General features: G+C 45.2%; 1 protein-coding gene across 1 annotated transcript in view; it reads left to right on the forward strand.

The window, feature by feature from the left end:
• Positions 1-26,726, forward strand: part of FAM91A1 (family with sequence similarity 91 member A1) — a 1,899,235-nt gene that overhangs the window by 328,500 nt on the left and 1,544,009 nt on the right. Inside the window, exon 7 of the mRNA XM_044066590.1 lies at positions 14,168-14,258. Coding sequence (XP_043922525.1) covers positions 14,168-14,258 — 91 coding nt within the window. The remainder of the gene's footprint in view (positions 1-14,167; positions 14,259-26,726) is intronic.

Consider the following 26,726-nt stretch of genomic DNA (forward strand, 5'->3'; position numbering starts at 1 on the left):
ATCTATCCCGGCAGAGGGCTGCCTCCCAAACATCTCTGATGCTCAGGTGAAGGCTGCCTTCTCCAAAGCAAAAAACACTGCTTCCATGGGACCAGATGGCGTCCCGGGTTGCGTCCTACATGAACTCCAAGAAGAACTAACCCCTCAAATAAAACAGCTGTACAATCTCAGCCTCACTACAGGATATGTGCCCACAGAATGGCGTACAGCAACAGTGGTCCCACTCCACAAAGGCGGAGCCTCTACGGACCCTGGAAACTATCGCCCCATAAGCCTGACTAGCCAAGTCTGCAAGGCTATGGAAAGGATCATCATGGAGCTCATAAACAAAGACATTGGGGACCTACAGACACTAGATCCTACCCAATTTGGCTTCGTCAAGGGCAGATCCTGCCTTTTGAACCTGGTCGACTTCTTTGAAACAGTCACCAAAGCCATAGATGAAGGGAAGGTAGTCCACACAGCCTATCTGGACCTAGCAAAGGCATTTGACACAATACCCCACTCGGGCATCATAGATAAGCTATCCGGCTTAAATATAAACCCCTATGTCACAAGATGTGTCGCAAACTGGCTCAAAGATAGAACCCACAGAGTGAGAGTTGCTGGAGCCATGTCAGACTCGAAACCGGTCACAAGTGGCATCCCACAAGGTTCTGTCCTGGGACCGCTCTTGTTCGGTATATACTTTTCCGAGGTACAGGCCATCGTGGGAAGACTATGACTCACCAAGTTTGCAGATGACTCCAAACTGGGCGCCATAATCGACTCTCAAGCTGACACAAACATCCTTCAAAAAGGTCTCACAGAGACGGATAACTGGTGCCAGAGCCATGGTTTAAAGCTAAATGCCAAAAAGTGTATAGTCATACCCTTTGGCAAAAACAATGTGCCCACAAATTACCACATAGGCGGTAACCCATTAAGTACAGAGAAAGTAATTAGGGATCTGGGGACCCAAGTTGATAGCAGTCTCTCCTTTGACAACTACATTGCCAAAGTGGTTAGAAAGACCTTCTACATAGCCCACCTCATCATGAAAGGATTCACATCTAGATCAAGAGAGGTAATCGTGCCCCTTTATTCATCCCTCATCAGGCCTATCATAGAATATAATGCCCCTTTTGGGATGTGCCTTACCTGACATCTGCAGCAATTAGAAAGACCCCAAAAGTACCTCACCAAGAGGATCAAGGGACTCAAGCAGATGCCATATGCTGCTCCGTTAAAAGATCTCCAGCTCTACTCAGTTGCATACCGCCTACTTCGAGGCAATCTATGCCTGACATATAAAGCTATGTCCAATCCAGAATTAATGGACATGCTCCACCTCAGTAAATCTAAATCCCTTAGAGCCACACGCTCGAGGGACTTGAACCTCAGCACAGAAATAAATAGATCTTGCTGGAGGGACAGATTCATAACCCAGAGGCTCCCTTCGCTCTGGAATAAAATTCCAATTCATGTTAGGCAGAGCACCTCACTGAATCTCTTCAAGAAGAATCTTGATGAGTGGATGGGGGATCGTAGGTTTGTCCCGGGGATTACTTCCGTGTCACTATTAGACAGAGGCACAGTAAACTAAACCTTAAAAAAGGCACAGTATACTCAAATCAAGGGGTGGCGTAAGCCAAACAAAATCGGGCTAGGCTTGTAATTGCCTCAGGGCAGATAGCCTAGTATGAACCTATGAACACTGGATGTATGTATTCTGAACACATTCCTGGATATACCAAAATTCAAGATGATGACTTTGCAGCAGCTTCTGCCCATGCTGGGCAAGAACGCTTGACTGGTGACTCTAGACCTAAAAGAGGCATACCTGCATGTCCCAATCAGACAATTATGCAGAAGATACCTCTGATTCAAGGCTGGCTCAATGCATTACCAATTCTCTGCACTGCCCTTTGGCTTATCTACTGCGCCCAGGGTCTTTACAAAGTGCTTGGCACCAGTAATTGCATTCTGCAGACAAAGAGGAATACAAATTTATCCTTACTTGGACTTTCTGTCTAATTCAAGCAGAGAATAAGGACATTCTTCTACAGCATCTGGCATTTGTGAAAATACTTCTAACATGCCTAGGGTACACAGCCAATGAAAAGAAATCAAAACTAATACCCTCTCAAGAGATAATATTCCTGGGTGCAAACTTAAATACAACTGCCCAGATGGCTTATCTCACGCCAGACAAACAAAGGCAGCTGACTACCTATTTCAAAATGTTGGCAACAAAGGCCCAGTTATCTACAAGAAAAATTCTGCAGGTTTTGGGCTTCATGGCATCATGCATCCTACTAATTCCATATGCAAGACTGCATATGAGGAAACTTCAGTGGTACCTAAAAAGTGTTTGGACTCAACATTGCCACAGCCTGGAAACAATGATGACTCTCATTCCCTGCCTACAACAGGAGTTTCGATGGTGGGCAAAGGCTTGTCACCAAAACAATGGACAGCCATTCACATTACCCCCAGCCAGGCAGACACTAACAACAGACGCATCAGATTATGCCTGGGGGGCCCACATGGCAGGAAGATGTATTCAGGGCACATGGTCCTCAACCCAAATGCATCTACATATCAATCAAAATGAGATGCTAGCTGTTCAGAATGCCCTGACAGCCTTCAAGGACCTACTTCATCCGGGACAACTGCTGATAAAGACAGACAACACCACGGTCATGTGATATATAAACAAGCAGGGGGGCACACATTCTTACCCCCTTTGCAGACTAGCCATGACTTTGTGGGACACAGCATTAACTTGCCAAGTACATCTGCAGGCGCAGTTCCTGCCAGGAAGGAAAAATACTCTGGCAGACGAACTAAGCAGAAACCTAATGGATCCCCACGAGTGGCAGCTGGATCCACAAGTCTTCAGTATGATAACAAAGAAATGGGGATGCCCGAACATAGATCTATTTGCCTCCCCTCACAACTACCAACTAAAAAGATTCTGCACAAGGACTTATCACAGACAAGCATGGAAAGTGGACGCCGTATCTTTCAGCTGGAAAAACCTATCAGTATATGCCTTTCCCCCACTGTCTCTCCTCCCCAAGGTACTCCTAAAGGTCAGACAGGAGAAGCCAAAAATGATACTGATTGCCCCAGACTGGCCCTGCCAGTACTGGTTTCCAATCCTAAAGACCTTGTCTCAATGCCCAGCTTGGACCTTGCCTCAAATACCTCATCTACTGTCCCAGAAAAACAATCCGATCCTGCACAGCCAACTCAGGACTTTAAACCTGGCAGCATGGCAGATAATGTAGTTATACAAAACATACCTTTCAGTAAAGCTGGGATGGATGTCATTTCGGAGGCCAGAAGGCCTAGTACCAGAAAATCTTATGCTGGAAAATGGAAGAGATTCTGTGCTTGGAACCAGGCACAAGGAACTGATACAGCTGTGCCAAATATTCCTCAGATTTTGCAATACTTAACTGAGATGCTGGACAAAGGCCTGACTTTTTCATCTATTAAAATTCATGCCTCTGTCATTTCAGCTCATTAAAATACAGAGCCACCAATTTTTTCTCATCCCTTACTTAAAACAGCACCTCAGAGGAGCCAAAAATTTTGGGCCTCCAAGGAGATCACCAATGCCTGCATGGGACCTCAACTATGTCTTGGAAAAATTCATCCTGCCTCCTTTTGAGCCAGCTGCTACTGCTGATATAAAGTTTTTATCTTGGAAAACAGTTCTGCTCCTAGCAATAATGTCTGCAAGACGAGTTTCAGAGCTACAGGCACTCATGGCTGTGGAACCTTTTATCATTTTTTTATCCAGACAGGGTCTCTCTGAGGAGAAACCCAACATTTATGCCTAAGGTGGTGTCCAGTGTGGCTCTTAACCAAACTATTCACCTGCCAACTTTTTATCTAAATCCACAGAACAAGGGGGAGAGAATTCTGCATTCTTTGGACGTACACAGACAGCTTAGATTCTACTTGGACAGAACCAAAGTTTTCAGAAAGACAGAGCAATTACTAGTGGCATATGTTTCAGGATCACAAGGAAAGGCTATCTCAAAGCAGACAGTTTCAAAGTGGATAGGCCACTGCATTAGTTTCTGCTACCTACACCATGGCAAGCCAGTGCCTAAGGGCATTAGGCCATGTTCAACCAGAGCTGCAGCCACTTCAGCAGCCTTTCTCACGGGAGTACCAACTAAGGACATTTTAGAGGCTGTTACTTGGAGTTCAGTGCACACCTTTACAAAGCACTATCATCTGCCACTCTACTCTAAATCCAGGGCAGGCTTTGCCACTGCAGTTCTGCAGGGCCTCATAGCTGCTCCTAATGCTGTTTAGCTCCAGCCTCCTATCCATAGCTTTGGGACTCTACCCAAATGTAATGACTGCAACAGTGAAACACGAAGACATAGTACAGTTGTGTACACTTACCATAAATGTAGATGTTCGAGTGTATTCACTGTTGCAGTCCAGGTTACCCACCCGCCTTCTCCCTTTTTCTTCTGATGGAACCTATCTTTCCTTCTCTGATTTATACAACCTATGTGGTGTATTTGCTTGTAGAGGAAGGTAAAGTTTATATTGGTGCATGTTTATACCCTTTTTGGGGGCACCTGACATCTGGGGCAAGAAAAACTAAAGAAAATGGCGTTGGCTGCATCTTTTATACCCCTAATGACCTGACGTCAGGGAAGGGGTGACAGCAGCCGATGCAGGACCCATGACTTTGGATTTTAGGCCGACTGAGGGCAACCTGCCAGCAGGATTACCCAAATGTAATGACTGCAACAGTGAATACATTCGAACATCTACATTTATGGTAAGTGTACACAACTGTACTTTCCTGGAGCCAGTCTCAGGGGATGGGCACAACTGTGCCCAGCTTACCTCATATACCAGATTACTTAACAGAAATGCTCCACAAGGTCCTATCCTTCTCTTCAGTTAAGATTCATGCCTCTGCCATCTCAGCTCATTATAATACTGAGCCACCCGTCTTCTGTCATCCTTTGGTAAAACAGTTCCTTAGAGGTGCCAAAAATATAAGACCCCCCCAAGAGAGCTCCCACTCCAGGCTGGAACCTTAACTTTGTTTTGGAAAAACTAACACTTCCCCCTTTGAACCGGCTGCTACAACAGAGTTAAAATTCCTCTCATGGAAAACAGCTTTACTTCTAGCCATCACTTCAGCAAGAAGAGTTTCTGAACTGCAGGCCCGTATGGCAATGGAACCCTTCATTACTTTCCATGCGGACAGGGTTTCCCTCAGGACTAACCCATCCTTTATGCCCAAGGTGGTGTCTAGTGTAGCATTAAACCAGTCCATTCATTTGCCTACTTATTTCCTTAATCCCCAGAGTAAAGAGGAAAGGATACTGCATTCTCTGGATGTGCACATACCGCTTAGATTCTATTTGGACAAGACTAAGCCTCTCAGAAAATCTGACCAGCTGCTAGTCAGCTTTGCTGCAGGGGCAGAGGGGAAGGCCATTTCAAAGCAAACCATTTCCAAATGGATAGCACACTGCATCCATTTCTGCTACAAGTACCATGGAAAACCTACCCCACAGGGGATAAGAACACATTCCACTAGGGCTACATCTACCTCTACTGCTTTTTTCAGAGAAGTCCTTACCAGGGACATCCTGGAAGCTGCAACCTGGAGTTCTGTGCACACTTTCACCAAGCATTACCACTTGCCTATCTTTTCTAAATCCAGAGCTGGATTTGCCACAGCAGTCTCACAGGGCCTGATTGCCAGCCCTAATGCTTCTTAATCTACCTCCACCCTTCCTTAGCTTTGGGAATCAACCCAAATGTGATGACTGCAGCAGTGAAACACGAAGAACATAGTACAGTTGTGTACACTTACCATAAATGTAGATGTTCGAGTGTATTCACTGTTACAGTCCTGATTACCCTCCCTCCAGCCCCCTTATTGTCTTTGCTTTCACCTATCCTTTTTGGCTTGGCATATCTTATACTATGTGTATTTGCTTTTTGCGGGGGGTGTTCCACACCATATAATTGCTTCCTATTTTGAGGCCACCTGACATCTGGGGCAAGAAAAACTGATGTAATGGCATCGGCTGCATGTTTTATACCCCTGACGACCTGACGTCATGGAAGAAGCGACAGCATCCAACGCAGAAATCCCAAGACTCTGGTATTCAGGCCGGCTGAGGGCTACCTGCCAGCAAATAACCCAAATGTGATGACTGCAACAGTGAATATACTTGAACGTCTACATTTATGGTAAGTGTACACAACTGTACTTTCACTTTGTAGTTCATGTAGAACACATCCATGGATATTGTCGGGTCCCATGGAAGCTGTATTCTTGGCCTTGGACAATGCAGGTTTGACCTGTGCTGCAGTAATGTTGGGTGCCTGGCATTCCTCCTGTATTGTGATTGGTCCTTTAGGGGGAGAGAGGGGTAAAGTTGGCATTGAATCTGTCGGCCAGTATGTTGGCAATATCTGTTGGCTCAGTATAGGAGGTACCATTGTGCACTAACTCATAGCAAACCTGTGTATTGACATGGAGATTCTTGATATAACTATAGAAGGCTTTGTGGTTGTTTTTAGTGGCTGCCACAATTCTGTCTTTATAGATGGCTTTCGACATTTTGATGAGGGAGTCTCAACTTTTTGTTGAGGCTAATAAGGGGGTTTTCCAATCTTGGGACTTCACCTTTTTCTGCAACAGTTTCTTCCTTCTGTTGTAGAGTTTACTAATGGCAGGGGACCACCAGATTGGCTTCCTTCCTTTGGAGGAGAGTGTCTTGGTTCTGTTGGGCATGCATTTATGTATGTGTTCGTACAGTGCGTTGATGTATGATTCGGCAGTTTTGCATCTATTTTCCATTAACATGGGTGCCATGAAGTTAGCCACCTCTGTTTTTAGGAGCCCAAAGTCCGCTTTGGAGAAGTTTCTCATGGTGGTTACCTTTGTGGGGGGTGTGGGTGAGATGTGGATTTCCATGGTGATTGGTTTGTGGTCGGATCTAACCAGGGAGGAATTGACTATTGGTGTAGCGCAACGGTTGCCCATGTTAGTAATAACCAGGTCAAGGATGTTGCTTCTTCTAGTGGAGGTAAGAATGAGCTGGTCCATGGCATTGGAATTGATGAAATTGAGCATGTGATTAGATCAAAGAGGAGGCTTGGCAAACACATAACCATTACTTCCTTAATTAAAGAACTGCTTGTGTATTGTGCTTTATCTGAAGAAGTTAACACTTCATTAACGAAAGTGCTCATCCAAAATTAAAAACTGAGACGTGCTGCACTCCTTAGTTAGTGTCTTTTTCTTATTTTCAGACAACCAGTTTTAACATGGAGAAACTTCAGTTAGAAAACCTTCATCTGTTTGAAAAACAGTTGTCATCCATACCCTAGACTGCTTTTTGTACGAATTGTAAGATAGCTGTAATTTAGCAAACGTATTATCAGTTTTGAAAAAAAAAAATGGTCAGTTTAATATTGTTTATGGAAAACTTCCACCAATTAGACAGAGGTCTTTTAGGTTGTAATGTGAATGTGCCTTTCCTCTAAGGAGTCTTTGTAGTCTGAGCTTCTCTCTGAAAGCTTCTAGTTTTTGTAAGTGTGAACTGATTGAACCTCAAGCTAGCAGTTTTTTAAGGATATTTGATCACATGCTAGTAAACTATGGCAGCAAAATGTACAAGTGGATAGTTGAATTGTAGTGAACTTTCATTCAGATCATTCCTGCAAGGGAGCTCTTCAAAGCATGTAATACTTAAAGATGACTCAGATCTGCATACAGATCAATTCCTTATAACTGTTTTCTTTCTTGGATAAACTGCTAGCTGTGGCTGAATTCTAATATGTAATTATTTGATCTGAAGTAGTTAACTTCATCGGATCCGACCTCGGATCCGAGCCGGCAGTTTTCAACAGCTTTAGATCCGAGCTCCAAGCTCCTCCCCCTACCCATAATCCCCTGCCAACCCTAACTGACCTCAGATCAAGTTTGCCACGGTTAACCAACAGCAGCTTGATCTAGAGTTCCAGGCATTAGAGACTTTTTTGTGAGAAAAAAATTTACCTTTTCTTCTCTTTTCTTCAGTTTTTGGTTGTGAGTGTTTCCAGGTCCCTTTTTGTATAAAACCCTCTATAGTTTAACTTTATATTTTTTTGTCATTTACCTCCCCCTTCCTTCGTGGTTCCATTAGGGTTGTGTGTGTGTGTTTGAGGCCTAACGTGTGTGATTTTCACTTTAGTTAAAATGGCTGAGGCCCCAAAGCCGATCTTTTCTAAGTGCACCGGGTGTGGCCATAAACTGTCCCTGGTGGATGGCCACACTCGCTGTATGTTGTGCCTTGGGGTTGAACACCTGTCTTCTGGTTGTTCCATCTGTGGGGCGTTCAACCCCAGGGCACTCAAGGACCGGAGGTCTAAGCTGATTCTGGCACGTCTTCTGCTCCCGGATTCGGCTTCTACCTCCGGTCCTCCCATGGCTCCCACTGCGGCGGCTGCCACTCCTACTTCTCTCCCCCCAGCCGGGACTCAACCTCCTACCTTAGGCCCGGAGGAGAGGGAGGCCAGGAAAGATAAAAGGAGGGAGAAACACCACAAGCAGCGGGCCGAGGCCTCCGCTTTGGCCCCCCGGCTAAGCGGTCTTCTCCCTCCAGGACTTCTGGGTCTCCTCCGTCTCGGATCCGGTCCCCGTGCTTTTCACCGGGTCCTAAGGAGGAGGAGACCCGATCTCCTTCGAGGTCATTGAGGCGACACTCCCATTCCGCCTCGGTGGCCTCATTGAGATCAACCCGAAGTCTCATGGATGCAAATTTGGACCGGGTGATGAGAAGATTCCTCCAGGCCCAACTGCAGATGGGAGTGCTCCTGCCCCCCCCCCTCCGAGGGGGAGCTCGACCCCTTTTTTTTTGCCCCGATAGCTCCTTCTCCGTCCCGCTTCCCGGGCTCGGAGTCTTCGGAGCCAGGCAGTCTTGGAGCCGGGGGTGTGCCAGCGCCGATAGTCTCGGGTATTTCGCCGCCGACACTTCCCTTGAGTCTGTCGGGTCCATTTTCTTCGGAGCCGAGGGCTGAGCTTCGGATCCGGGGGTATCGGTATGCCTTCGGCTATATCCAGGTCGGAGCATACTGGTCCGTCAGATCCAATCGCTTCGGCCCCGATCTGTCCGTCTGATCCGAGTGAGGGTCTGCTTTCGGATCCGAGAGAGAGCAGCTATCCCTCGGCATTCGAAGTGGTGGAGAGGGCCCTGTCAAGAGATTCCAGGCCCCCGGCCCTTGCCACGGCTCCACCCTGCACTCCTTCTCTGTTGGGCCCGACTTCCATCACCCGACCCCAGGGACAGCCTGCTCTGACGTCTCAGGTCGTTCCTTTGGAACAAGATGTGGCTGGTGAGACCTCCTCGGGCAGCCCCCCCCGAGGATGTTCCTCACAAGTGAAAGTGCAAAAGGAGGCACCTGGACTCCCCTGAGTCCTTGATTGAGGACACGGATTTGGAGGAGGGGGAAGGCTCCCCAAGATCACCCCCCGAATATGTCTCATTTGGTGACATCATGGAGATGCTCAGGATAAGGGGGGGTGGTCTGCCCCAAAGCCTACCTCGGACGAATCCGTGTTCCTGGAGGCATTTGAAGCAGGCCCGTCTACCTCTTGGGTGTCCCCTCCAGCCAACCCCCTGGTAGATTTGATTACTACCAGGGCGTGGAAGGAGCCAGACACTGTGGAGCCAGTCCCCAAGCACCTGGACAAAATTCTCAGCCCACCCTCTGACAAGTCCCACTGGAGTAAGGGTCCCCTGTAGATGCCATGTTGGTGGCGGCAGCCACCATGTGGGAACTAGCTCAGGAGAGTCCCTCGGTTCATCCCCCGAGCAAGGAGTCTCAGTCGATGGACCATTTAGGGAAGCAGGTCTTTAGTTCAGCTACCTTCTCTGTGAGGTCGCTGAACTACATGGCACATGTGCTTCGACTGCAGCGGGACCTTATCAAAGAGTACGCTGCGTCACCCCCCCGAGTCCATGTCGGTGGAGGACAAGCGATTGCACTCCACCCGGATGGCCACTCTCCGATCCATATCAAACACCTCTATGCGGCTACTGTCCCATGCCACGGAAGGAGCCGCTAGAGCCAGTGGAGCAGGCCTTGTCATGAGGCGTCAGGCCTGGCTCCGGCACTGTGATTTCACGGAACCCTTCAAGGCGTCTTTTGCTAATGCCCCTTTTGATGGTTCTGCCCTTTTTGGCAAAACTGTTTGCGATACCTTGGTCCAGAGCGAGAAGGACGGGAAGACGTTGTCTGCCATCGGAGTCCGCTCCTCTGCTCCCCAGAGGTCCTTCTCCAAGAACCAAAAGGGACAGAAGAAGATGTGGTTCCGGAAGTCGCAACAGTCCTGCCCCGCTCCGGACTCCCAGCCCTTCCGCGGCAGAGGAGGGCAGGGTGGACGCCGTCCTAGAGGCAGAGGGGGCCCGCGGAACTATGGATCCAGAGAACCCTTCTTGGACAAACCCACGCAACACCCCTGAGGGGTTGCTCGACTGCTCCACTCTGGAGGCAGTCGGGGGGGCGTTTCTCGAAGCACCTAGCAGCTTGGGGGTCCATCACGGCAGAGTGCTGGGTGCTTTGCATTATATCCAGAGGATATCAGATTCCCTTTTCTCTTTACCCATGCAGCCCCAGATACCTCCCCGATGTCCCACCTGATCAGAGGGAGGCCGCAGCAACAGAAATCCAACAGTTGCTGGAAAAAAGAGCCATCCAACACATCCCCCAGACCAGTGCGGGTCGGGGTTTTACTCCAGGTTATTCTTGGTGTCAAAAAAGACGGGGGACTTAAGACCTATCCTCGTCCTCTCCACCCCTGAACCTGTCAGTAACCAAAGAGAAGTTCCGCATGGTCACCCTTCAATCCATTCTCCCCCTTTTGCGGGAGAACGACTGGATGTGCTCTATAGACCTCAAGGATGCATACTACCACATTCTGATGGACAGGCGATCCAGAAGGTTCCTCCGCTTCTGGCTAGGAGCCAGTCATTTCCAATTCACAGTCCTTCCCTTTGGTCTCACCACAGCCCCCAGGGTGTTAACCAAAGTGTTAGCGGTTATAGCGGCTCACCTGAGGCACCAGGGAATTCAGGTCTACCCATACCTGGACAACTGGCTCTTGACCGCCCCGACAAGGCATCTACTCTACGCAGCCAGGAACTACTTTCTTCATCTAGCTCCCCGGCTGGGGATCACTACCAACATAGAGAAGTCATCTCTTATCCCGACTCAGACTATAGACTTCATAGGGGCCAGATTAGACACAAACAAGCTCCTAGCTTTCTTGACCACAGACCGACTACGAACCCTGAGGCTACATGTGCGGGCCATTCTACAATCTCCAGCTCCTCCAGCGGAATTGGTCCTGAGGGCTCTATGCTCAATGGCGGCAGCAATCAACCTATTGCCAATGGCGCATTTGAACATGAGAGTCTTACAATGGACCCTCCAGGTCCAGTGGTCCTTTCTTCGATATCCTCTGAGCCATCCCATTCCCCTCAGCAGGGCTTGCAAGAGGGCCCTCTTATGGTGGCTCCAATCTCCGAACCTCCAGGAAGGACGCCCCTTTTCTATGGCCCCTCCCCTAGCCACAGTGACCATGGACGCCTCCCGCCTCGGGTGGGGGGGGGGCATTGTTCTGGCAGGACAGTCCAAGGCACGTGGGACCTCACGGAGACCTCTCTGCATATGAATGTCCTAGAGATGAGGGCAGTGCTGTTAGCATTGCAAGCACTTCAGGACCTTCTTCCTGTAGGAACGATTGCGATTCAGATGGACAATATGTCTTTTGTCTGGTACATCAACAAACAGGGGGGAACCAGGTCTTACCCACTTTGTGGAGAGGCCATGAGGGTGTGGGAATGGGTGATCTCCACCAACCGCTTTCTTATAGCAACGCACATTCCGGGGCGGTCCAACATCCTAGCGGACAGACTAAGTCGCACCATCCTGTTACCACACAAGTGGTCTCTGAATCCCAAGATAGCGAATCGAATTTTCGCCGAACGAGGTCAACCCTGTTGCGTTCTCTTTGCTTCTCCCTCAAACACAAAATGTTACGACTACTTCGCTCTCATTTCCCCCTCTGGGGAACCTCCGAGAGATGGTCTGGTGCATGCTTGGCCTCCCGGTCTACTTTATGCTTACCCTCCTCTTCCTCTGATGCTGAAGTTTCTACAGAAAGCCAGCCGGTTGGGGAGCAGGATAAGCCTCATTGCCCCATTCTGGCCTCGTCAGACCTGGTTCCCTTACCTTTGGTCTCATCTGGTGAATCCTCCTTGGATTCTGGATCCCCGTCCGGATCTAATATCCCACCCCCCTAGATTTCCCAGTCCCAAATCTGGACAATCTCAAGCTCACAGCTTCGCTGCTCCAGTTCCACTTGTAGCTAGGACTCCCGGTATCTCTTCCCCAGTTAAAACTATTCTAGTAGCAGCGCACAAGCCTTCTACTAGAAAGATCTATAGTAGCAAATTGAAACGTTTCTCCATTTGGGCGGAACGTCAAAATTTGGATCCTTTCACAGTTTCTTTGCCCGCGGTATTAGACTTCCTGTCAGGGCTGTTTCATCAGGGGGCTAGCTCTTCCACAGTCAAGGTTCAACTAGCAGCTATCTCTCATTATCACGTGGGCAATGAACTGGGCCCTTTGATCACCACGAAATTGTGTAAGACATTTTTGAAGGGCACCTTTCTGCTCAGACCTCCAGTGAAGGATGTAGTCCCTCCTTGGGATTTAACGCTGGTGCTTCAGGCCTTGACAGCTCCCCTGTTTGAGCCTGCAGCTTCAGTAGGTCTTAAATTCTTGTCATGGAAAACGGCCTTTCTTGTCGCTATCACCTCGGCTCGAAGGGTCTCTGAACTACAAGCCCTCTGTGTAAAACCCCCATATTTGACTTTTCACAAGGATAGAGTTTACCTCAGGACCAATCCCTCTTTACTTCCCAAGATTGCCTCTGAATTGAATATTAACCAGTCCATCAACCTACCAGTCTTCTTTCCTAATTACCAAAACAAAGGGGAATACAAATTACACTCACTGGATGTGCATAGACAACTTTGCTTCTACATCCACAGGACATCTGGTCATAGGCAATCTGACCAGTTGTTCGTCTCCTTTGCCAAATTTAACTTGGGTAAATCTGTGTCTAAAGTCCCGCTGTCTAGATGGATTTCGCCGTGTATCCTTTTAGCATATGAAAGTTCTGGCAGGCCCGCACCTCAGGGAGTCCATGCCCACTCTACTTGGTCTATGTCTACCTCTGTGGCTTTTAGCGCTAGAGTCTCTTTGGATGATATTTTTTCGGCAGCCACTTGAGCCTCATCTCATACCTTTATCCATCACTATAAATTGGACATTATCTCCAGAGGGAGAGCATCCTTTGGCTCTGCAGTGCTCCGAAACATCCTTCCATGAAGGCCGCCCAAGGTTCAGGTAGCTGGGGACTCTGTCCCATAGGTTGCTGCACAAATGAAGTTAACTACTTCAGATTAAGAAGTTATGTACTCACCATAACGTTCCATCTGAGTAGGTAAACTTAATTTGTCAGCAACCGTCCCTCCCTCTTGCCCCCTCACTTACGAATGTTTTCATACTCAGGTCCATGGGTGTTACCCACTTTATCTTTGAGAGCAATAGTCTTCAAGCAGTATCTGCTTTTGGGCAAACTTGATCTGAGGTCAGTCAGGGTTGGCAGGGGATTATGGGTAGGGAGAGGAGCTTGGAGCTCGGATCTAAAGCTGTTGAAAACTGCCGGCTCAGATCCGAGGTCGGATCCGATTCCCATAGGTTGCTGACAAATGAAGTTTACCTACTCAGATGGAACGTTATGGTGAGTACATAACTTCTTCTTCTTGTTTAGTTATAGGTTCCATGAGAATCTTAAAAAGCCTAGCCCTGCATTTCTATGAAATCTGTATCCTTTGTAATTTAATTGTGAATAACCTAGTGCCAGCAGAACATTAAATGTTTTCCCTTTCTATAAGTGAAAAGGGTGCTAAACCATGGGGTGAATTGCTATAAATGCTACTGTTTAGATTTCTGTGGATCCCATAAACTTGAATTGTAAAATGTGCTGCAGTTCTAAAATTATTTAGAATCTCTCTCATTTAAGTGAAAATATTGTACTTAGTACTTTGTTTTTATGTGGCAGATTTGTTCATCATCTGAAAAGAATGCTGTTGACAAGATGATTGATTCAGGTCCTCAGCTCGCTGGATCATTGGAACACAATGTTGTTCACAGTGAGTGTTCTTAATTGGTTACTTGTGTAGTATGTTTACAAATATACATGTATTTATTTAATGTATATATTTGTTAACCAAGTGAGTGGATTATCCCTCTGCATGTGGTTGTCTATGTCCTGGCCCAGAGGAAGCTTGCTTGCAGGAGTTATTCATTATGATAGATTTTAGCACACTTTAAAATGCTAATGCAAGCATATATAAAACAAATGACATATTACATATAGACAGAATAGAACAGAGTTAAGATGAATTAATGTGCATATGTATTTATATGTATTTATATATTGTTGCAGAATAGCTGTTTTGTCGAAAGAGTTTACTTTAGTCTTATTTTGATTAAAGTCCATGTTGATTGCAGGAGTATGTAGGAACATCAACTGTTCCACTGACGTGGGATATGCTTGCTGTTACGACAAGATGGGTCTTTTAATGCTAAAGCTTTTGGTTATATCAAATGTTCCACATTAGGGGTGGGTTTGTATGTGTGAGTGTTGGTTAGAGATACAGTAAGGGGTTCAGAAAAGGATAGATTTAGTGTCATTTGTGTGTGAATGTATTGGAGTGTGTTGTGTGAGAGTGTTTCTAGCTTGGGTTAGAGTAAGGGCTAAGTAAGGTGATAGTTTTATATTTTACAAGTGTGGTGGAGTATGTTAAGTGTGTATATGACAGTCTTGTGTAGTGGTACTGTAAGGGAAACGGTTGGCAGTGTGTATGTTTGTGATAGGCCACAAAGTTAGGATTAACACACATAAGTAAGGTGGTGCAGGGGTCAGAAGTTAATGTATGCAAAGAAATCGGGGCAACTGCCGGTGACATTAGGGAGGACTGACTGTTGAAAGCATAGCATTTCAATTTCTGGAAATACAAGGAGTGGAAAGTTTATGAAAGAAATTCAGAGGGATAGATTTTTGTGATAAGCTGATGGTTTAAGGCTGAAGAAGAACACTGCAGTATGAGTGCTGCTATCTCAGATGCTCAGGTAAGAGCCGCCCTCTCCAAAGCAAAAAACACAGCATCAATGGGACCAGCCGGTGTCCCAGGCTGCGTCCTACATGAACTCCAAGAAGAACTAAACCCAAACATAAAACTACTGTTCAATCTCAGCCTTTCTACGGGATATGTACCCTAAGAGTGGCGTACAGCAACAGTGGTCCCTCTTCACAAAGGTGGTGCCTCAACGGATCCTGGAAACTATTGCCCCATAAGCCTGACTAGCTTGGTCTGCAAAGCTATGGAAAGGATCATCATGGACCTCATAAATAAAGATATTGGGGACCTACAGACACTGGATTCTACCCAGTTCGGCTTTGTTAAGGGCAGATCCTGCCTCTTAAACCTAGTTGATTTCTTTGAAACAGTCATCAAGGCCATAGACAAGGGGAAGGTGGTCCACACAGCCTACCTGGACCTTGCAAAAGCCTTTGATACAATACCCCACTCGGGCATTATAGATAAGCTCACCAGCTTAAATATAAACCCCTATGTCACTAGATGGGTTGCAAACTGGCTCAAGGACAGAACCCACATTGTTAGAATTGCTGGAGCCATGTCAGACTCCAAACCAGTTACAAGTGGCATCCCACAAGGCTCAGTCCTGGGACCTCTCTTGTTCGGTATATATTTCTCGGAGGTACAGGCTAACATGGAAGGACTGTGGCTGACCAAGTTCGCAGATGACTGCAAACTGGGCGCCATAATTGACTCTCCAGCCGACACAAGCATCCTACAAAAGGGCCTCATAGAAACAGACAACTGGTGCCAGAGCCATGGCCTCAAGCTAAACGCCAAAAAGTGTATAGTCATCTCCTTTGGCAAAAACAAAGTGTCCACAAATTACCACATAGATGGTAATCCATTAAGTATGGAAGAAGTAATTAGGGACCTGGGGACCCAAGTTGATAGCAGTCTCTCATTTGACAACCACGTGGCCAAAGTTGTTAGAAAAACATTTTATGTAGCCCACCTAATCATGAAGGGATTCACATCTAGATCAGGGGAGGTCATCGTGCCTCTTTACTCATCCCTCATCAGGCCCATAATTGAGTACAATGCCCCTTTTGGGATGTACCTTACCAGATAACTGCAGCAACTAGAAAGATCCCAAAAGTACCTCACCAAGAGGATCAAAGGGCTCAAACAGATGCCATATGCTGCCCAGTTAAAGAAACTCCATCTCTACTCAGTGGCATACCGCCTGCTCAGAGGCGATCTGTGCCTGATGTATAAAGCCATGTCCAACCTGGAATTAATGGACATGCTGTACCTCAGAAAATCCAAATCCCATCGAGCTACGTGCTCGAGAGACTTGAACCTCAGCACTGAAATAAATAGGACATGCTGGAGGGACAGATTCATAACCCAGGGGCTCCCTTTACTCTGGAATAAAATCCCAGTCCAGGTTAGGCAGAGTCCCTCACTGACTCTCTTCAAGAGGAATCTTGATGAGTGGATGGGAGATAGTAGGTTTACCCCGGGTATCACTTCTGTGTCACTGTTAGACAGAGGCACATTATACTAACCTCGAAAAAGGGCTTAGCAAAATTCATTTAAAATGGGTGGCGAAAGCCAAGCACACTCTGGCTAGGCTTATAAATGCCCTAGGGCAGATAGCCTAGTATGAACCTATGAACCTATGAGCTATCTATAGGTTAGGCATAAGCAGAAAAGTTTTTTTCCTTGCCAGCTTGCCAAATGGATGTCTTTCATCCAAGTCTTGGGCTAACTCCAGAAAATTTGTCAGAGAAGGAAGGAGATAAACAGCAGGGATGATGTTATTTAAACTTTATTTCATGGAACACAGGAGGACATTTGGATCCAAGTGAAAAGAAAATTTTTTTTTTCAGAAATTATTTAGAAAAGGCAGCCAGATGCTATTTCATCTGTCTGTCCAATCCAAATGCCTGATACCAAGCTATTTGTCAGATTTGATCGGGTTATCTTTATTTTATTTTATTTATTTATTTAACATTTGTTGACCGGGAAAGTCCGACTAGGTTCCACAGATCCTGTTTTCAGCGGAGGCCCGGGGAGAAATGCTCCAGACGCATGTCTTTAGAATCTCGTTATCTCCTAGTGCTCCTAGCCTCAAGCTCCTTCAGAATTTTTCTCATATATTTTCTGTATGCCTTCATTAACCACAGATCTCATTTGCAGCAATAGTGAGTGGATGATTCATTGCATCTTTGCTAAATTCTCCCTCCTTTGTTTTTTTCAGAAAAGAAAATGACAAAATATTATAGACGTAGTTCTAGAAAAATGTTCTCTACTTAGCCAGTGTTATTTGGTAATTTATTTTTGTGTTAAAGTTAATACTGCGTATATGTATATATATATATATATATATCTATATCTATATCTATATATATATATATATATATATATAGATGTTTGTGATACATTCTATATTGTGTGTGGTCATAGATACTTAGTATCTCCTATTGCTGGTTGCAGTCTTAGCATTTCACTGATGTGCAAATCTTCTGTGTCAAATGCTATTGTTTAAATTCTTCTTTTAAGAGTGTGATTAATCCATGGTGAGAAAGAGATATTAAAGTTTAAAAATATGCGGAAAATAAGAACACAAAATTTCTGCTCAAGATACCTACTACCTTTATGTGGTTGTCAGGAGCACTTGGTGAAAGATTGTGTCATATGTATAGCCTTTTGCCCCAGACCTTTGTCAGACGGCAGACAAAAATTTAATCTTAAAAGGACTTCTTCTCCTGGGAATCACTCCACTTCTGGAGACAAATAGGAAAAGAAAAGAGAAAAGGAAAATAAGAAAAAGCAGAGGATAAGAAAAACAGAAGAACCGTGGAGCCATTTGTGGACCCTACAGTTTCAAGCCAGATGAAGTGGCAGTATCCATCTTCCCTGGCACTGATGTGAAAATCTTCACCTCTGGACTCTGAAACTGCAGTTATCAGGGAAAAATCTCTTGCCAAGTAGTTTAGCAGGCATTCTTCTGAGACGGAGCTCTCCAGAGCTACCTGGTTCTTAGTTTACACCTTTGCTTAAAATTATAGAGTGGATGCATTTTGTAGGTCCAGAACCTCCTTTGCTTGACCTGTACTGCTAGGTTTGGTAGACAGCGCTCATGTACCTGATCCCATCCTCCCTTAACAGCATTTAGCTGTAGGAATCACCCATCTGTTTAGAATACTGCAGCAGTGATCCAGTGAAGGACATAGTACAGTTGTGGAAGAACTTACCGTAACAGGAGATGTCTTACTGATCGCTGTTGCAGTATTGCTTCCCTCTATCTTACCCCCTTTTTCTGTTCTTATTCCTTTATATAACCCTCTACACCTTATGGACTGAGGAGGATATTCACCTCTCTTCCTTCCCTCTTAGCGGGATTACTCCTTATCGATAGTCCTCAGACCCTTCCAGGGTCTCCTGGCTGCATGTAGTCTGGGACCTTATGCTCATACATCTACATGTGTACTCCTACATCTACAGGCTGAGGTTTTGTGTTAACTGTATGGAGTGTGCAGAAGGTTATAACTTTGGTATGCAGGCCAGATGTCAGGTCACCTCTGCAGGATAACTCAAATGCTGAGAGTGATCAGTAGAACATCTACAGTTATGATAAGTTCTTACACAACTGTACTTTCACCTTGCTGTGGCCTCATGTCACGAAGCAGCCACTGCCTTTGAATCTGCACCCTGGTCTCCCTTCTTATCCATTTGGCAAGCCTCAACAGAACATCCAGTCCTTTCGACTAACCACATAATTTCTCCAATTCCAGTAGTAGGCAGTGACCCAGCATACCCACCTAAGGTGACTGAGATCTTTACTGCTGCTCAGAAAATATCTACTCTTAAGGTTTACAAGAACTGATTGTTAAAGATTTTTTATAGACTGTTCAGTTTGGTTTATACCTCTTTTTGGCCCCAGTTTCATCAGTCCTGTTATTTATGCCCTCTCCAATGCTGGTTCTAACTTCTCCACAGTTAAGGTCCTCCATCAAGCTCTTTCTGTTTTTCATGAAGGCTTTAGCTTTCAACCTTTGGTTTCCCAAAGTATGCAAGGCCTTTCTGAAATGGATATTTTTGGTTCATTTCCCCCTTTGAATACTACCCCACCTTGGGAGTTCAGATTTGTTTTGGAGAGACTAAATCAACCTCTCTCGAATTCATCTGACCTTAAGTTTCTGTTTCTGAAAAAACTCTTCCTCGTTGCAATTACTTCAGCCAGAAATTTTTGAACTGCTGCATATTTCCTGAAGAAACCTATCTTGTCTTTCAGGAAAACTGTTTCCTCACAGAAAAGCCCCTGCTTTTCGCCCGTGGTAGCTTCAGAAACTAGCATCAAATCAACCTTTGCATCTACCAGTGTTCTTTCATCGTATAGTAGTACAGGAGGCTATCTTTTCTATTGCCTAGATGTTCATATGCAACTGAGATTAGAGAACATGGTTTCATTCTCCTGGCAAGAATGGGACAAGGGATGTCCAGAAGTTAACCTTGTCCATATGACTTTCCAGTTGTATCGCCCACTAGGATAGTAGCTGCTAGTTCTGCCTTTTTCAGAAATTCTTCCATTGATGATATTTGTACAACTATTACATGGGCTTCAGTGTGTACATTTACCAGGCATTACAAATTGGAATGTAGTATCTTGGTTAAGATCTTTCTTTGGGGGGTGGCACCATTTTCCATGGTTTTCTGTCATGAGACCAGCTAGTATGTTAGCTTGTGACGCTGTTCTATCCATGAAGTAGACAGACTGGATAATCTTAAGATAAATAGTTATGTACTTGCTCTAATGTTGGCTCTTGATCATCCAGTTCCATCCACTTCTCCAAACCCCTCCATCTGTCATCCTCCAACTTTTCACCTCAAGACTCCTGACAGGGTTTACTGAAGTCCCGAGGCCAGCTTATCAGTATTTCCTATAGTTTAGTTTCTCTACTTTGATAGCATTGAGTTTATATTTAAGTCTACAAACTGGATGTAAGGTAAACAGGAAGCAGTGTTGTATTGACTGAGGTGGTGGGAGAGCTTGAACTGTAGGAGAGAGAACTGTTTGCCATGTTGGTGCACCTGAGGATAATCAGCCCCATCTGTGAAGTGGATGGGGATGGATAATCAAGTTCCAACTTTATGAATAAGTATAACTTTTGTTTTTGTAAAGAAGCACACACCTTTTTTAGGTCTCAAATCATTCCAACATTATATGTTTATGTTTTTGGTAACTTTTGTTTATTTACTGTAAAGGAAACTAAAATCTACATGTGTTTTCAGATGAGTAATTGATAAATGTTGCATCTTCTTATTTTTTGAACGTCATTCTGACCCAGATTTCACCCTGACTTCAAACAGTAATATCTGTCTAGAGCTTCAAAGTATTTGTATAAAAATTTGAAGAGAAAACTCATTGATAGTCCAACTTTTTTTATATTTTATAACTTTTAGGAAAGCATATATTGGAATCTGTTAGATGCATCCATGTTAAAAAAGAATCTGAATATTTAATGTTTACTATGTAATGTGGTGTTTTACCAATGTACCAGTTCATGCCTGAATCTTAAATGTTAACTTTAATCTGAAAATTTAATGTCTACTATGTAATATGGAGATTTACCAATTTACCAGTTCTTGTCTCTGATTTTATAATGTATCTGCACCCTCTATAATAACTGTATTTTGCTTATCTTATGTATCTGCATCCTGAATTGTAACTTTAATCTGAAAATCTAATGTTTACTATGTAATGTTGGAACTTTTCTCCCCGGGCCTCCACTGAAAATGGGCTCCTAAGCCCACTGGACCCCCCCCCCCCGGTCATCAAACTTAAATAAATAAATAAATAAATAAATAAATAAATAAACAAATACATAAATAAAATGTATGTGTTTCCCATAACATAAAATAAAAAAAAAAAATCACTTTTTCTGAACAGAGTATTATTTGGGCTGTCCATTCCCAAGAATATAATAGTGATATGATTTAGATGTATTCTGCATTTGTCAGCCTGAAAAGGATGCAAAATATGCATGGCTATTGCAGACCAGATTAAATGGCTATGTAGGACTACAGATGCTAACTAGCAGTAAAGGAACATATCTGTGTAAAAATATGAAATATTTACTACAAATTTCTCAGAATAATATTCCATGGCAAAATGCATAAAGCTGGTCGCTCCTTGTGTAAAGACAAACACAATTCTTCAAGTAATGTATTTTATTGCATATGACTCTAAACCGGTGGGGAAGGCATTAGTCCATTGGCAAGAAAAGTGCATTAAGGAGAAATAAATAGGATTTTGACTAGTAATGTAGTGAAATTTCAGAAAAAAAAGCATTCTAAGCTATTATTGTCCTTTGCAAACGGACCAAAATAATATGCACAAGGGAAACAATGTACAATGCAGAATATTAGATATTGGTAATGAATACCTTTGATCTAGTGGATCAACTGACTCACACAAATATCTTTTTAAAAATCCTACAGCTGACCCTGAGGTCATTTCGCAAGGGCCAAAAAGAATTAAAGCAACCTCTACTAAGAATCCCACCTCCTCAGACAGGGATTCACAAGCATTGGACAGATGGGGTAAGAAAGTGTACACCTCAGCTACTCTTGCTGTCAGGGCACTAAATTGTCAGTTCCATATGCTGAAATTTCAGCAACATACCTTGGAACTCCTTAAACAAAAAATGTCTTCCTTTCCTGCTTGGGCAGAATCTAAAGATTTATAAGAGTTAATGCATTCTGCAAGTCAAGTAACTAAACACACCTTGCACTGTGGTTTTGATGCCCTAGAAGCTTCATGCAGGATCTGTCATTAGGAGGCATGCATGGCTTAAGGAACAGCCGCTTCCAGATCATGTCAAATCGAAATTGTTGGATGCCCCCTTGCACAAAGATAATTTATTTGGCACTAAGGCAGAAGAGGTCTTAAAAATATGGAAGAAAAAGCAAAATCTATGCAAACAGTTAAGGATTTCTTGCGGGTCCACCCCCTTAGGTTCAGCAGGCATTGTCCCTCCAGACACTGCTCCCAGTAAACCGGACCGGCCTAGGCCCCATGGAAGCAGACCTCCCCGACAGCAGCCCCAGGGAATGCACATATCTAAGCAGTGGACTACCTCCACTTCAAAACCAGGGAGTTCTAAGCCCCCCTTATGGTAAAAACTCACAATGACTCATCTCCTCCACCCCTCCCTCTGCCCACCTTCACTTACCCCTAGGAGGAAAACTCCCCTTTCACTGAAGCTCCTGGGCCACCATTACCAAGGACCACTGGGTTCTGAACATTGTGTCTCAGGGATACAAATTTTCCTCCCACACCCTTCCAACCCCAAAAAGGTTCCCAGATCTACCACCAAATCAGTGGGCAGAGGCTCAAAAGCAAATCCTTTCCCTGTTCTCTATGAGGGCAGTAGAGCACGTTCCTGCAGAACAGATAGGCCAAGGTTTGTACTCCAGACTTTCTCTGGTGCCCAGGAAAGAGGGCACTTGGCACCCCATCCTTGATCTATCCATTTCTAAACACTTTCCCGGTGATCCCAAAATTCAAAATCCTCACCCTCCAGCAGCTGCTACCCATGCTCTCCAAGGATGTTTGGCTAGCCACCCTAGATCTGAAATTGGCCTACCACCACATTCCTATCAGGGAATCATGCAGGAGATATTTCTGCTTCTGGGTAGGATCTCAACACTTTCAGTCCTGTGCACTTCTCTTTGGCTTATCTACTGCTCCCAGAGTTTTCACAAAATGTCTAGCTCTGGCCATTGCCTTTTGCAGACAAAGAAATATTCAGATTTACCCATACCAGACAGCCAGGAGAAGCTGCTCAAGCATCTGGCCTTTGTAAAGACTCTACTAACCTCCCTAGGGTACACAATCAACGAAAAGAAATCCAAACAGGTGCCCACCCAAAGGATAATCTTCCTGGGAGCATGTCTGGGCACAGCTTTCCAGATGGCATACCTTACTCCAGAGAAACAAATTTTCCTGACAGCCTATTTCTCTCAACTAGCCACCAGGCCCCAGCTAACTGCAAGGAAGATCCTGCAAGCTCTGGGGTTCATTGCATCTTGCATACTACTCATTCCATATGCCAGACTGCATATGAGGAAACTTCAGTGGTACCTAAAGAGCGTTTGGTGCCAACACTCTCAAAACCTGGAAACTCTTCTACCTATAATTCCTTGCCTCAGAAAAGATTTTCTTTGGTGGGCAACAGCATGCTCCCACAACAAGGGAATGCCTTTCTCCCCACCCCCACACCACCCAGACCATCACCACAGACGCATCAGACTACACTTGGGGTGCACACCTGGATGGCAGGTGCATTCAGGGCCAATGGAGCCCACAGCAAATTGCTCTGCACATCAGTCAAAAAGTGATGGCTGTGCAACACACCTTGATAGCTTTCAAGCCCCTTCTCTCTCCAGGTGCTCTTCTGATCAAAACAGACAACACCACTGTGATGTGGTACATCAACAAGCAGAGAGAGACTCACTCCTACCCTCTGTGCAGGCTGGCCATTAACCTTTGACACACAGCTTCTGTCATGCAACTACACCTGTTAGCACAATTCCTACCCGGCTTTCTTAACTCTCTGGCAGACCATTTAAGCAGAAATCTTCTAGACCCACACGAGTGGCAACTCAACAGAAGTACCTTCACCCTAATAACTCAGAAATGGGGAACCCCAAAGGTCGACCTATTTGCCTCCCACACCAACCATCAGCTCAGCAAATTCTGCACCAGAGAGCATCACTGCATGGCTTGGAAAGTGAATGCCCTGTCTTTCCCCTGGGTCAGTCTATCGGTCTATGCTTTTCCTCCCCTAGGGTGCTGCTCAAAATAAGGGAGGAAAAACCAAGGACCATTATCATAGCTCCAAACTGGCCTTGGCAGCACTGGTACCCCTTGCTGCTCAGCCTGTCCTCGCTACCCCCCATGGCATCTTCCTCAGATTCCAAACCTCCTGACCCAGAGGGAAGGGGAGTTCTTGCACCACCACCCCCAATTACAGGCACTCAATTTGGCAACTTAGCTTATTTCCTAACCCAGAACCAATCTGCCAGCCTCAGTAAACAGGTTCTGGATGTTATCCATGAGGCCAGACGTCCTAGCACCAGAAAGTCTTATGCTGATAAATGGAAAAGGGTCTGCACCTGGATCGAGGCTAGGGGAGCCAATACGGCACATCCCTCCCTCCCTCTCATCCTGGATTACTTAGCTGACCTACTACACAGTGGCCTCTCTTTCTCCTCTATAGAAATTCATGCTTCTGCTATTTCTGCTCATTTTCCCACTGAGGAGCCCTTTTTCTCACACCCTTTCATCAAACAGTTCTTAAGAGGTGCTATCAACTTGAGGCCACACAGAAGGGCACCAACACCAGCTTGGGACCTTAACTTTGTATTGAACAAACTCACCCTGCTCCCTTTCGAATCAGCTTCTTCTGCAGAGCTAAAATTTCTCTCCTGGAAGACAGCGTTCCTTCTTGTCATCACTTCAGCCAGAAGAGACTCTGAGCTGCAAGCATTCATGGCTGTGGAACCCTTCACCATTTTTCATGGAGACAGGATATTCCTCAAAACTAACCCATCCTTCATGGCCAAAGGCGTGTCCAGTGTGGCTCTCAACCAATCCATTTGTTTGCCCACCTTTTTTTCGTAATCCCCAGAACAAGGGGGAAAGGATTCTTCACTTTCTAGATGTACACAGACAGCTCAGATTCTATCTAGACAGGACTAAATCTTTCAGAAAGTCTGATCAATTGCTGGTTAGCTTTGCTACAGGGGCAGAAGGCAAAGCCATCTCCAAACAAACCATTTCCAAATAGCACACTGCATCCATTTCTGCTACAAACAGCATGGAAAGCCTCCCCCGAGGGGGTCAGGACACACTCCACCGGAGCAGCCTCCACCTCTGCGGCTTTCCTCAGAGGAGTCCCCACCAGGGACATCCTGGAGGCTGTAACTTGGACATCTGTTCACACTTTTACCAAGCATTACCACCTGCTTCTCTTCTCCAAATCCAGGGCAGGGTTTGCCTCTGCAGTCTTGCAAGGCTACCTAGCCAACCCCTAGTTTATTTGACTGTCTCCACCCTTTTCCTCAGCTTTAGGAATCCACCCAAATGTGATGACTGCAACAGTGAAACACGAAGAACATAGTACAGTTGTGTACACTTACCATAAATGTAGCTGTTTGAGTGTATTCACTGCTGCAGTCCTGGTTTTCCCACCTCCATCCCCCTTTCTTCTCTTTCTCCTTTTATTACCATTCTAACTTGTTGTTCTCCTTTCCCTTCAAGGGACTTATTGGTATTTATTTTCCACTGGTGGGGTTCCTTCCACCAGACCCTGGCCTCCTACTTGGGGGCTCTGACAGGTTTGGGCAAGAAAAACTGATGTAATGGCATTGACTGCCTTACTTTATACTACTGACGACCTGACATCAGTCCTCAAGCGACAGCAACCGACGCAGAAATACTAAGTCTCTGGTATTCGGCCCAGCCGAGGGCTACCCTGGCAGGGATAACCCAAATATGATGACTTCAGCAGTGAATACACTCAAACATCTACATTTATGGCAAGTCTACACAACTGTAGTTTCCTTCTCCTGTTGTGCTTGTCCATTTTTTGTTTTCATAAGTTGATGTATGTCACTTTTAATAGGAAGCACTTGTTTGGGGAAGCTGTTGTTGGTTTGTTTAAGTCCCGTCAGGATAAGGAGAAGGTCTTACAGGAACTCAAACATGCATCTTGCTCTCCTGTTTATAAATTTCAGAGAAACTACCCAGTAAGCCAGCCTTTGTATGCAGGCAATGTCGCCTTACTCCTTAGGGCAAAAGGAGTAAAAGCACTCAAATTTCAGGGACTGAGAAGTCTTCCTTTCTAGATAAGTCAGGTGCTGTCTGACTGTCTGTCTCTTTCCATCCGCATTCCTCTTTCTTTTCACCTTTCTCTCTCTCTCTCATCCTGTTTGGCTTCAGATTAGGATTCCTTTAATCTGATGATGTCTATCTTCATTTTATCCTTGACAGATGGGTTCGGTTACAGTACCAGAACCGAATCGTCCATTACTACAGCTCGCGCTAGCCAAAAACTCTCAAGCTTCACCTCTACCCACAATCCCTCTCTCTTAATTATCTCAGGTCTCATTTGCCACTTTCTGAAATGGTCATGTTTAGCTTCTACTCTCGAGCTTAGTGACTTTAGTTTAAATTCATTTGTCCTTTCCTTTAAACGTTTCTCCTGTCTTGTTTAATTCATTTTCCTTACACTTAGTGTAATCCTTTAAGTATTATCGTAGATACTCTCACTTAGTGTAATCCTTTAAGTATCATCATGGATACTCCTTTCCCATACACTTTTGTGTATTTTCCCACTATCATCATTGATAGTCTCCCCCCCCCTTCGTAATTTTATCCCTTTCTCATGCTCATTTCTGTACTACTTTGACTATCATTGCTGATTGTCCTTTTTCCCTTTC

Source organism: Protopterus annectens, chromosome 3.part1 (assembly GCF_019279795.1).
Source record: "Protopterus annectens isolate FY-2018-M chromosome 3.part1, PAN1.0, whole genome shotgun sequence".
Taxonomy (NCBI): Eukaryota; Metazoa; Chordata; order Ceratodontiformes; family Protopteridae; genus Protopterus; species Protopterus annectens.